This window comes from Chrysemys picta, chromosome 15 (assembly GCF_011386835.1).
Source record: "Chrysemys picta bellii isolate R12L10 chromosome 15, ASM1138683v2, whole genome shotgun sequence".
NCBI classification, from domain to species: Eukaryota; Metazoa; Chordata; order Testudines; family Emydidae; genus Chrysemys; species Chrysemys picta.
This window is the reverse complement of record NC_088805.1, coordinates 508102-521079: the sequence shown is the minus strand read 5'-3', so window position 1 is coordinate 521079 and position 12978 is coordinate 508102. Positions and strand designations below refer to the sequence as shown.

General features: G+C 50.3%; 1 protein-coding gene across 2 annotated transcripts; it reads right to left on the bottom strand.

Annotated features, from left to right (window-relative positions):
* Positions 1-840: 840 nt before the first annotated feature.
* LOC101947420 (zona pellucida sperm-binding protein 3-like) lies at positions 841-10837 on the bottom strand. 2 transcript variants are annotated; one of them, XM_024109555.3, is made up of 10 exons: positions 10679-10837; positions 9210-9403; positions 8429-8541; positions 7272-7363; positions 6743-6923; positions 6156-6264; positions 4422-4513; positions 2851-2948; positions 1820-1945; positions 841-1072 (listed from the first exon to the last, which is right to left on the bottom strand). In XM_024109555.3, exons 1-10 carry the CDS (start codon positions 10740-10742, stop codon positions 867-869), a joined length of 1275 nt encoding a protein of 424 aa, XP_023965323.3. In that variant the 5' UTR covers positions 10743-10837; the 3' UTR covers positions 841-866. The 2 variants fall into 2 exon arrangements, with proteins under 2 accessions (XP_023965323.3, XP_065424331.1); XM_065568259.1 differs by lacking the exons at positions 1820-1945; positions 2851-2948.
* Between the last annotated feature and the right edge of the window lie 2141 nt (positions 10838-12978).

The window sequence follows — 12978 nt, the reverse complement described above, 5'->3', positions numbered from 1 at the left end:
TGGGGTGGGGCCAGGGCCAGAACCAGGGCCCCGTGGAGTGTCCTTTTTTTAAAATGTTTGAATATGGTAACCCTAACTTTCCCTAGAGCAGTGAGTAGCCCTACCAATGCTTTTTTCCTTTAAGAAAATAAACCCCCCATTAAGAGATCTTCCTTGATTCTTTTAGACCCTTATGTAGGCTCAGCTCATTTGCTCTATATTAATTCTATTGAGGAGCTAGACTATTCTCATTTGTGCTTTCCAGAAGAATAGGAAAGAGGGTTCAGCAGGACTTCACCTGCACTTGGATGTTTCCACTGCTAAATTGACTTAATTGTTGTTTCATTAAGGTTAGACTTGTCAGACTGAGCCAAGTCCCTGCCCTCCTCAAGTCATTGTTAGGACCCACAGGAATTAGTGGATCTCTAGCTGTAGGAGCAAGCCAGTTCAGCAGTTTGCTCACATTTCAATGTGATTCAGTGAGCTAGAGCATTTAAAGCAGTTATGGGACACCAGGATGTTTTCTTGCTTGACCCCCAGCACATTAGTGTCCAGGGCATGGCCTCCTCAGGAAGGGCACACTCCCAGAGGTTAGTACTGGAACCAAGACACTCCCCATCTACTAAAGGTGATTTAGTTCTACCAGCAGGGTCTAGGATCAAGCCTAAGTGAAGCTCTTCCACAAGAGAGATTCAAGACTTGCCCTGACTCAGGCTAGTGAGGGAATTTTGGTAGAGAAGATGAAGTTTAGCTAAAAAGCAGTATTAGATATTCAAATGTAAATTTTGACCTGCTGATCCCCTTCCACCTCAGAGGAAGAGGAGCTCCCAGCCCAGCTATAAGTGACATGCACACACCATCTGAATTTGTTAAAGTTTTATTTGGATTCATTCCACATCTGCATTAATGCTGGTACACTGCTGTTCTGCAGTAACCAGCCCCTCTGAGCAGGAGTCTGCAGCCCCCCTGGTTCTGGAGCAGAGCCTTTTGTGATGGCCATTGTACAGGCAGAAACCCAGGGACACCACAGCAATCAGAGCAACTTCCAGCAGCAGGGCACCAACAGGAGGTGGCATCACACTTTGTTTCCCTCCTACAAGAGGAAAGAGGCAGCTTATTCCCCAAAGCCATCCATCCAAAAGACACATGGTCCATTGTTGCAGGGGATACCTTCAGGCCAGGGTGGGGGACAGGTGTGATGTTCACGGGAGCTTAGTTATGTTGACAACCCCATCGTAACTGGGGTGGAAGTTGGGCAGTTAGTCCTTTCCAACCTCTCACCATGCTCAGGGAGGGCATCAAGCTAGTTATTTCATCTCCCATTTTTGGCAACTCTACCTCATATGGAATTCTCAGGAGTGGATCAACTGGGCTTCAATCTATGTGCAGCAACAGCTTTTAGCCAAGACTAGCAAGCACCTGCTCTGACTTCCTTGGGGTTCTATGTTCTTTAAAGACAAGAAATGGATGTTGGAGTATACTAGAATTTAGAAGTTGGGATAGAGGAGCTTGGGTGAAGACAGCTTCTCTCCATGACAAGCTAAAACTCCCACAATAGCTCCCTTGGTTAAGGCAAGGCCAGTAGGGGGTGGGAAGTCTGGAGAGGGTATGGCTGTAGCTGCCCACCCCCTCCTCCCCCCACTGCCCAGGTGAGTAGACCCTTCAGGTCTCTTGAGCAAGGCACCAGGCAGTTCGAACTCTGTTCCCCTCCCACTGGTCAGCTGAGCTTTCTGGGGCTGTTGTACCACCTCCATTCCCTGCCTGTCAGGGCTCCTACTGGCTACAGTGGGTTGTCTGGTTGCTATGGAACTCAGCTCCAACCCACATGAGGGGTAGTTACCTGTGACACTCTGGGCTGCAAGGGAGCTGTTTGAATCCCACGCATAGCTTCTAGTCTTTGCAGATGGTTTCTGCACCTTCAAGGGCCCAACAACAACAGCATGGACAAGTCCCTCCTTTGAAGAGCCTGAGGCAAAAGGAGATGGAAGCCTTCAGATTCCAGGGGCAGTAATTTATATGGGCCCATGGTGCCTGTGCTCCAGCAAGTTCAGGGCCTGGGTCTCTCCCCCAGCCCTGGCTGCCACCCCCATGCACCTCCCCCAGAGCATCCCTGGTCCTGCCTGCCACGCCAGGCAACAGGCAGTTGCCCTGCTGCTCTGTGCCTCCTTGCCAGCTGCAAAAGGGAGCAGTGCTGGCAGCAGCAGAAGGAAGAGGTGCACATGTGATGTCAGCTCTTCTCCCCCCACCCACCACAGGGAAGGTGAGGGGGCTTCCTAAACCTGAGAGGGGTCTGGCCCCTAGGAGCACATGCAGAGCCTGTGCCAGGTGGGTATGCTGCTGGTGGGGAGAACAGGACTGTGGAATCCTCCTCTCTGGCCCCAGCCCCAGGGCAGCCTGCCTGCACCCCAGAGCCCTCACCCCAGTGCAATATAGGGAAATTGTTACATTTGTAATGTTTCCAGTACATTTAAAAAAATATTGTCTTACAAGGCAGGTGTGGGGATTGGACCCATTCTGGGCACCACTAAAAATTATACAAACCTGCTGCCCCTGCCCTTCCCTCCCCCCAAAAAAGAATACTGAACAATCCATCTCTTGCTTGGCCAGGAGCTGGTTTACTCAGCTGACTCAGGAGATGCTGAGCTCTTCCCTTCACTTGGGCTAAGAGAAGAGCACTATTACCAGCATCTCAGCTCTAGTGAACTGGAATACTCATGCCATGTGACAGTGAAAACCTCCTGTGGTGTGAAGGCAAAGGGGCACCCCAAACCAAGCCTGCCAGACTTGTTCCGGACAGTGGAGACTTGGCCAATGAGTACACAGAACATCCTACCCCACCCCCACACACTTCCCTCTCAACAGAACTAGTACCTTCCAGGTCTCTCTTGTGGCGAGAGGTTGTGGCTTGGCATAGGGAGTCACAGCAGCTACAGCCAGAGCTCAGAGAGGGACTGTCCAGAAGTTCCCACCTGTTGGAGAGCAGTACACAGGTGACTCACCCCTGGTGATCAACATCTCAAACGTTAAGGAAGTACATGGGATTGAGAGATCCCGATGCTCAGTCCCAGGCAGCTCCTAACTCACCTGGGCACTGAGGCTTTCAGGTGAGCTAGGGCAAGGTTGAGTATCTGCTTGCAACAGGAGCTGGAATGTCAACTGCTCAGGGTCAGACTGGCATGAGGAGTGGCAGTTCTGTCCTATGGGGGTTCCCTCAAGGGGAGTGAGCTGAGCAGAGAAGGCATGGATTGTAGCTGACTGGGAGCATTGTCCCTTGCAGCAAGGAGAAGTTGGGTGTGGTTGTAAGATATGACCATTGGTGGAGCATGGGTGTTCTTAGGCAATATCTACACTGAGCAGGGGTGAGATCCCAGCTATCTACATATACTCACTACCTCTCATAGTTGGAGTGAGTATATAAACTGTGCTACTATCCATGCTACTGCAGCATAGCCAGCCATGCAGAGGACAAACCCACCTGACTCCATGGGTACATACAAGCTGTGCCACCACTGCTACATGACTGGTTCTACTTGCACTAGCTCTATTATGTCTGAATGGACTGGGACTCAACCCCCACAAAAGCGCATGATGTGGCTGTAGCCCTAAAGACCAAGAGTTTGCTTGGTTAGCTGCTGGTTTTGCAACTGAACTTCAACCAATCTTCAGTGTTGAAACAAAATCCATGGACTCTGCAGCACAAGGGCATCATTGGTCCCCCAAGTGAAGAAGTCTAGCACTGCATCCCATGGAGGCTATTGGTCCTGGGCATGCTAGACATCCTGGTAAAGCTCACTACCAATCACAGAGGGAAGCAGGTAGAGATCATGTGAATTGCCTGGTGCCTTGCTCAAGACAGGCCTGGATTCCAAACAGACATGGATTTCCCCCTCTGCACTTTGGGTGTGACAAACCAGGTCAAGCACTATCTCACTACTGCAAGAGCAGCCTGTATTCTGTGTTTATAGGGGCCATGTTCCTTCATGAAGGAACGGGAATCACTAGGGAAGGGCCTGTGTCCTACTTTGAACCAAGTCACTTTGGCACAGCACTTGAAGTGAGGTAGTTTCCCTTGGTAGGTTTGTAAGGGAAACAAACCTTTGCCACCTATCCCAACCAAATGTAATTCACCTGAATGCTTTCAGTGCTGTCCAGCTAGTCCCACTGAGAGTTTGTTGGCTTTGCCTTTAGTTATAGTCCCTCCACCACAGTGAGGTGGGAAGAGGCAAGTGGTATCATGAAGCTAGAGTTGCTTTGGCCACTAGAGCCAAGTTTGTTGCCCACAGAAGAGTCTCCAGAGGACTCTTGTTTACAAGCATCTCTGCAGGTTGGTCCCTCTTGCGTGGCATGTCACTGGGACAGACCCATGTAGAACAGCCAGATTCTGTTCTGGCTGGTTTAATTTTAGAGAATTGCAATTCCTCCTTCTCCCCAGCAGCCCTTACCTGTTGGTGTTCCTGTGAAATGAACAGGCCTTCCTTGTGGGATCCATGAGCACTTTGGGGTCCCAGACCAGCACCTGGCAGTGGAGATAGATCTGGAGGGGGTGGGCATGGAGAGAAGAAAGCAGATGGAGGTCATCCCCACTGCCTAGCAGGAAGAAACATCCTTCACTGGTGGTGTGGGGGAAGCAGGAGAAAGCCCTACTCAGCATAGCTGCTCTGCTTGAGCACAGTCCAGATACCAGGATTCCCATTACAAGTCCCCCACACGCTGCCATTCAGAGATGCTCTGGTTTGGGGATGGGTCTGTCATGATCCCATGCTTGCTATGGAGGAGTCAGTTGGGGCTTCCAGGCAGTTGCCCATTTGCAGCCCCTAAAATGCTGCATTCACAAGGAGTTAGGCACCTAAAGTGACACAACTGCCAAAATCCCAGAAGCAGGTTTTACAGAAGCCCCACTGGGCTTTCCCCCACCTATAGGAGTCTAACCTTGCTCAGGACCTAGATTTCTGGCCTAAGTCCCTTAGGTTTCTATCTCTGGTCATGCACATTGCAGCCCCATGCTGGGCATCCAGCCCCAGAGCAAGTGACCTGGGGACAAGGGTGGAGGACACAGACCTGCTTGTAGAGCCCAGTCTGGTAAGCTTGCTCAGACCCTATCTACTTATTGGGCCCCTAGAGGCAAGCTGCACAAGACAGCTGGGGAAGGAGGTGCTCTCTCCATTTTTAGCCCTGCACTTTGGGATTGGGAAGACTACCCTCAGGTGTGTGTGGGGCAGGGGTGAGGGGATTTGAACAGGGACCACCACCAGGTGAGCACCCTAAGCACTGGTCTGGTCCAAGAATCCCAAGCACAGCTAGGTGATTCCCTGCAGATGGGACTTAGGTGCCTATCGCCCAGTGGCTAATTTCAGCCAGGAGCTGGCTAGGGTGCTGGTTTTTGTGAATGCTATTCTGAGGTCCCCCTCCCTGAGTCCTTGTTGAGAGCCTGGGGGCCACTCAAGCTTTGTGAATGCCACACCTAGAAAGTCCCTGGGAATGCTCAGCATCACCATGCTAGAGCTTTGTGATGCTAGCCTGAGGTGGCCAGAACATCCACCTCTGCACCAACTAGGCCACTTCAGTGTCAGAGTAACAAAGCAGCTTGGTGCATGGAATCTCTTGAAGGCCTGTTTGCTAGGAGCATAGCAAGGCATGTCAGAGGCTAGATGCTGTCTGAAGATGCCTTTCAGTGCTTAAGGCAGTGGTTCTCAACTCATGGCCTGCTAGTGAGGCAGTCACACAGCTGCAGCCAATGTGGCATCCTCAGGGCCATACATATGTGGGCTGCATCTACACAACACAACAGCTGCATGTGCAGCCCACAATGGTAAATAGGTTGAGAACCACTGGCTTAAGGAAAGCATGCTGGTAGGGGAGTTTGAGTCCTCAGACACTGTTTCACAGAAGTATGTGAGAGGTGAACTGCTGTTCACTAGGTTCTTGGATGATAGGTTAAACAGATAACTGCACAGTTCTTAATGCAGTTGTGTCAGTTTCCCCAAGCGAGAGTCTAGCTGAAACTAAAGCTTTGAAGGGTTTATGGTGGAGAGACCTTCACCAACCAGTTGTTAAAAGCCATTCTTCACTTAGTTGTAGCTTGAGCCATCTGCCAGTTGCATTCAGAAGATGCAGGTACTTGGCATTCCAGCCCTAGATGGAAGCTGTACATCTAACTCAGAATCTTAGTTACTTACATCAGAGTCCACACCTGCAAATTCAAAGGCCTGTAGGGAGAGCTGGATAGCTTCAGGGGTTTGTCTGGGCAGGAACTGGGAGTTTGCCACCTTACCATCCACAAGACACCTGGAACAGGAAGACAGTTAAACTCACTGGTCCAGGGACTATTAGAGATAGAAGAACTGTTTGACCCTAGGAGAGACCTACTGCATTATTCTCTCCCCACCTGCAGTCAGTTTTCAATATGGTGGTCATATTGCCAAGTGTTAGAGCAATATGACCACCAAGTTGCCCTAGCAACAGGTAAGGCTTTTGGACATATCAATTATGCCAGCATGTCCAGTTCTTTAAGGGGCCATGTGGTTACCAGAGGCCAAGCCAGACATCTTCATTTGCTACTTTATCCTGGTAGTCTGTGGCTTAGTCAAATCAGCTGGAGTCAAATTTGGAAGAGAGGCTGGTCTCTAGGATTTATGTAGGAGCCTTAAGAACCCAGCATGTTCTATTACAATGGAGTTGGGGCAGTCCCAGGAGCATATTCCACACCTTATGCCACTTCAGACATTCAAGCACCTCAGAGCTGCTGTCTCCTGCAGATAGTTACCCATGGTTTGCAATGATGCTATAGTTCCTGGGAGATTTGCTAAATTCTGGGGTTGGGGTGGCAGTGCACTCATCCACAAAGATCTGCAGAGGCTGGTGGAAGGAACTCTGTACAGAAAACTCTATATGGATCTGAGAGCCTAGGAAGAAGACCTTGGAGTCTGATGGGGCACTGAAGTCCACTGCAAGAAAATGAGAGTTAGTTGTCAAGTGCACTGTACAGAATGGAGTCTCCATCCGAGACCAACAGGCACTGGGAGCCTTCTGCAAGTGCATGCAGGTTTTGGGGAGGTGTGTGTTCCAATGGGTATTCCTGTGGATGCATTACAAGATCATGAGGCACAAGTCTTTGCTTCAGTAGTTTTCTAGAAGCAGAGATGGCCATGGTGTCAAGACACCATCCTAGAGGGGGAAGGGAGTATTGAGGTGGAGGGAACTGGGTTAGGACATTGCCTGAAGCTGCAGGAGGCTCAGTGGGAGATCACAACGAGCTCAGCTGGCACCACCCACCCCTTCTGCAGGGATCTTACCATTCATTAGGGTCACTGTGAACATTAGTACTCCAGAGGCAGACAGGTGGCCAGTTACTGAAGATCCGTATGTAGGAGCCAAGCGCCCTGCCCTAGGAGAGGCAGGAAAGGGTTATCCTGCAGGGATCATATTCTCATTCCCTCCTAGGAAGAGGGAGTTCTCCCTGCTTGTATAAGAGGGTGCTAGGCCAGAGGCTACCTCAGCTGCACTGGAAAGCTCAAGTCACCCCTGCTCCACAGCATACCTAACAGAGGCTGCTCTAGAGCTGGAGCGAAGGCTGACACCTTCCCCCCCCCCCCCCCCTCCATGTCTACAGGGGCTTGCATATCCCAGAGTCACCTGCAGACAGGTTTTTGCAGGGTCAGCTCACACTGGTGACCCCATCATGTGCTGCTGTGAAGACATGGCACAGTCAGCCCCACAAGTGTCACTTGAATGTAGTTTGACTCCCACTGATATCCCCAGGCTTTCCCTTGTCCCCAGGCTGCCCCCTCCCACTGAGTCATATCTCATCCACCTTCACTAGCTCCATCTTCCAGGTGGAGTCTCATTCAGATCCCTGAGCTCTAGACCCCCATTGTATTAGCTCTAGCACTAGAGGTCCCCAACTCCCCAGGTTGGGTCTTGGGTTTTAACCCCTTTCCCCCCAAAATATCATTGGAATGAGTCCTGACAGGAGGGGCAGCATGAGACCCTCCAGCCTGTTTGCAGTTCATAGGAGTGTTTGGGGGCCTCTATCTTGCACCCACAACTAATGCTTTACTAGCACTAGAGCACCACATCCTGTCCTTTCATCTGCAGTACTCAGGGCTGCCTGCTACCCTCCCCAGCCTCAGCCAAGCTGCCTGGCGCCTAGAGGTATTTTAGGTTCTATGTTACTAGGGTTAGGAGCCAGGTTTACTAGCTGGCAATAGCCAGGACAATTCATCCTACATGCGCTTGCTTTGCTCCAGCTCAGTGATCAACCCCCCATTGACAGCTAGGGATGCACGTCTTCCCCCCCCCCCCCCCCAAATCAGCTGATTAGAGCCCTGCCTTGCATCCCTGCTGCTTTTTATGGGGTCCTATTGCCCCTGGGTGAAGCCCATGAGAGTCTGGGAAATTTTAGCATCAGTCCCTTAGGACTCTAGCACAATGGGAAGTGCTGGCAGCATACTCATAGTCCGTGCAGTTGATCCTCTCAGTGAAGGAGGTGGTGTAGCGTCTGCCTGTGCCAGGGGAAGGCCTGTAGACAAGGTCTGTGAAGTATTCAATCATGTTCCCAGATGTCTGGAGATGTGTGTGCATGTGCGGGGAAGAAATCAGAGAGGATGGCAATCAGCACTAGTATCAGTTACAGCTTCCTTCTGTAGCTCTCGGCCTAGCAAAGTGGGAGGGTTGGTTCATTGCTAAGGAAGTGAAACAGTATTTCTGTTCCTTGAGACAAGCCCTTCCCCTAAGCAAGGGAGAGATGCCTCACCACTGTCATTCCTCTTCCCCCTCTCCCCCCCCCCCCCACCCCCACTTCCCTGGCAGGGCACCAGTCTATTACTGGGAGTATTAGATTTGTAATATGGACAGAAGCCCAGCTAAGTAAGGGCCACTTGGGAGGGGCCTTTGTCATTTAGCATTTCTCCCCTCTGCCAGGGGAGCCAACATGCATGCAGCTAGTTGGCCAGGACCCAGCCTCCCCCCCCAGAGCTAGAACAGTCCATAATGGAGCATCAGGATCTGAATCCAAAGTGATATCCCCTTGGGGTATCCGTTCGCACAGCCATCTCATCCCCCTGCCAGTTCAGCACGAGAGGGGCATTCTCTCAGACCCCTCACCCAGCAGGAGGGCAGTTCCTTCTCACCCACACAGCCAAAGCAAGCTAGCTTACAGGCATCTGAGCAGCAGACAGCACCATGCTGAGTGGAACACAAGCCTGGACCCCAGCTAGGGCTCTCTCACTCACCAGCCGAGAGAAGCTGCAGTCCTTCAGGTGGTACTGGAAGTGCAGGAAGCCCTGTAGATCATTGATTGAGTAGAGGCAGCTGCCCAAGTGCACAAGCTGTGGATCCAGCAGGAGTCCATTTCCCAAGGGGTCCATCTTTACAGCCAGGTGGATGCTGGTTTTATTGCACTCATAGAGTACAGAGTTAATGGGTGCTAGAGGAGTGAGCAGACTTGACATAACCTCTGGAAAGGCCCCCCAGACCTACTGTAATCCCACCAGATAGCAGGGCCTCTGTGCAAGGGCATCAGAGGAGTCCTCCGCTCAGCCAGCAAAGCTATCAGCTAGCTAGCCCTTCAGAACCTTTGCAGTTACCAGAAAGGAGCCAGTACCTGGAGGTTTGACTGTCCAGGCCCTTTGACACTCAAGCTAGAGGGTCTGGCTTCAGTGTCACATTGCCTGTTAATTGGGAGGAATTTCCTGCAGTTGGTTCACTGTTGGCCTCACTCCTCTTAAAGGTGGGCGTGCATCACCAGCAGGTTTTCCACAAATGCCATTGTGCTTGTTACTTAAAAAAAAAAAAAAAAAAAACACCTCTTACACCCCCACCCATTACCTGGGGACTTCCAGGGAACTGTTTTAGAGCCCATCCCTGCTTGTCAGGGTCCTTTAAAGAAAGGAAGCCATTTTCAAGCCTTATCTCAAAGCTTTCCATCCTGGGGTGGGCTGAAACATAGGTGCCAACTCCCTTGGTGCACTGGGGCTGGAGAACCCATGGAAAAAATAGTGGGCGCTCAGCAGCCACCAATCAGCTGTTCGGTGGCAGAACAAGGGTGGGGGGGGTGCTCAGAGTCAGGGGAGGAGCAGGAAGAGGCAGAACAAGAGTGGGGCCCTGGGGCACCCACCCAGAAAGTAGTAAATCAGCACCTGCAGCTGTTCAAGATGCTTCTGTAGCTAAACAGAAGACAACCCCAAGTTCTCATTAGCCTTCAAAGCTACACTGCTGTAGCAGCCAGAATTGGCTACAGCTGGTGATGAAGAGCTAGTGTTAGAGCTTATTCCCAGCACAAGCAGGAGCTCACACTCCACAAAAAAAGGGGCTCGCAAGGAGTCTCAGAAATAGCCCGCAAGCAGCTTTCAGGTTGGGTTACTGCATTTACAACCTTAATTGCCAAGGTCAAAGGGGCAGGGTCAAAGCAAAGCTGGTCCTTTGAAGAGCAGTGTGTTGGCAGCTCTAGTGAGTATAGGCCTAGAGTTAGGACATTAGAGGTTTCTTACAGAGCCAGCCCCTGGAGTTATGTTACTGCATGATACTCAGCTTCATTTGAGACTGAAGTGATTTGGTCACTGAGACAAGCTTTGAAACAAGGTTTAAAAGCTAGAGGACAAATAACAAGAACCCCAGTGTGTTTAAAAACAAAACATCCTTGATTTTTGAGTACTGGACCTTAGCTTAGAGCCCACAGGGGGACTTATCACCACACACTTACCTCTCTGAGCAGCAAGAGCTGAGCTCCAGACAAGCACCCCCAGAAACACTTTCCACAGCTCCATGATGTTAGCAACCCACACTCAGGTTAGGAGGAAGGCAACATATCTCTAGCTCCTGGGGAGAAGCTATATATACCCATCTGGTGATAGGCTACTGCTGTGGTCAGAGCCACCTCCTTAACCTCCAGGAGCAGCCCCAGCCAGGAGTTGCAGAATGCTGCATTCAGCACAGGTGCTGGGCATTCCTCATCTGCCTCCCCACAGGAAAGCCAGCCTTAAGCCCCACACAGACAAACCCAACTGTCTCCAAGCAAAAGGCCTACTCAGCTAGTCCTAGAGAGCAGGAAGAGGTGTCACCTACAGACATGGGCAGGCCTCTTGGCTGCTCTCCTAAGCTTTGGTGTGCTTCATCCAAGTCAGTAGTGAGCTGGGCAAGTGTCAAGGTGCACCCTCCAGAACAGGCTGCAGGACTGGGGCTGCATGCTTTAAGTTCTTTGCACCAGGGGCTGCACCTTCAGAAGAGTTTATATAGCACCCAGCACAACAGGGTCTGATTCAGATGAGGGCCTCTGGCAGCAGTGGAGATGGAAGACTCTCACAAGAAAAGAAGAGGTGCTGTAGGAAGTGAGCTGTTTTCTCTCCTCTCCAGTGAGTTAGCACAGAGCCACCACACAAGGCGGCACTGTCTTTTGGGTGACCCATAAAGCTGATGTTCTAACTGCTTGGAGTAATTAAAATCCCAGGGCACTTTTTGCAAAAGGAAGGTGGGCTCCAGCCATGTATCAACCCAGGTACCTGTATTCTGCCTCCCTAAAGTCATCCCTGTGTGATGTTGTTGACATAATCTGGGACCATATAGAACATGGTTGCAACCAAAGTCCTGTAGTGGCACCAAATCTTGTATAAAGGAGGTCAAATGAGGTGTCTAAGACAAGGTTATGGTTTATCGGTTATGATTATGCTGTCTATATGTGTGTATCTATTTTGTAGTTGATGTTATGAATATTGGCTCTATACTATCTGTATTTCAAACTTATGCTATGCTTCTGGGAAACATCCCAGACAAGTTGGTGTTAGCTCTGCCTAGCCTGCTTGATGGCCCATTAAGGACCATCAGCTATACAATTGACCCATTGAGAGAAGGCAGATATGCCTTGCAACTCAGCAAAGTATGCAGGGACTGGCCCATGTGACTCCAGACTCCATTTTGCTGTAATTTTCCACAGTAAGGACAAAGAGATGTTCTTACACTTGGAAAAGACTATAAAAGGCTGATGCCTCATCTCCATCTTGTCTTCAATCCTGCTTCTTACCTCTGGAGGGACTTTGCTACAAACAGAAGCTCTACACAAAGGACTGAGGACCCATCCCAGCTGGGGATGTATTCCAGAGACTTGATTTGAACCTGCAGTTTATTCTATCGCTGCTGCAAGCCTGAATCAAGAACTTTGTCATTACTGTATGTAATTGATTCTATTTTACCAATTCTAGCTCTCATCTACATCTTTTTCCTTTTATGAATAAACCTTTAGATTTTAGATTCTAAAGGATTGGCAACAGCGTGATTTGTGGGTAAGATCTGATTTGTATATTGACCTGGGCCTGGGGCTTGGCCCTTTGGGATTGAGAGAACCTTTTTTTCTTTTACTGGGGTATTGGTTTTCATAACTATTTGTCCCCATAACGAGTGGCACTAGTGGTGATACTGGGAAACTGGAGTGTCTAAGGGAATTGCGTGTGTGACTTGTGGTTAGCCAGTGGGGTGAGACCAAAGTCCTCTTTGGCTGTCTGGTTTGGTTTGCCTTAGAGATGGAAAAACTCCAGCCTTGGGCTGTAACTGCCCTGTTTAAGCAATTTGTCCTGAATTGGCACTCTCAGTTGGGTCCCGCCAGAACCGCATCGTTACACCCTGCTGTGTCACTTAGAGAGGATACTCTCATTCCCTGTCCTAAAACGACCCTGCTGTGAGCTATTAAACAGCTGTCACGTTTCAATCCTGGGTCAGATGAATCCTGCAGCGTCTCCAGAGGGTGTCAGGCTGCAAAGCAATCTAGAAGTGTCAGTTCTCACCAGCTGCTGAGGGATGGAAGGGGGCCTCTGTGGTGGCTGTGCCAGCAGCTGCTCCACTTATACAAATTTGCTACCTGTGGTGCCCTACCTTTGCCAGCATCCCAGTGTGCTGTGCAAAGGCAATGCAGCTGCAAGGAAACCTGGACTCATTGTAGGATCTTGGTGGTTTATTTGCAGCAAGGGACATTTTTAGACCCTGATCCTGCGCTTGCACACATGGTTAAAGGTA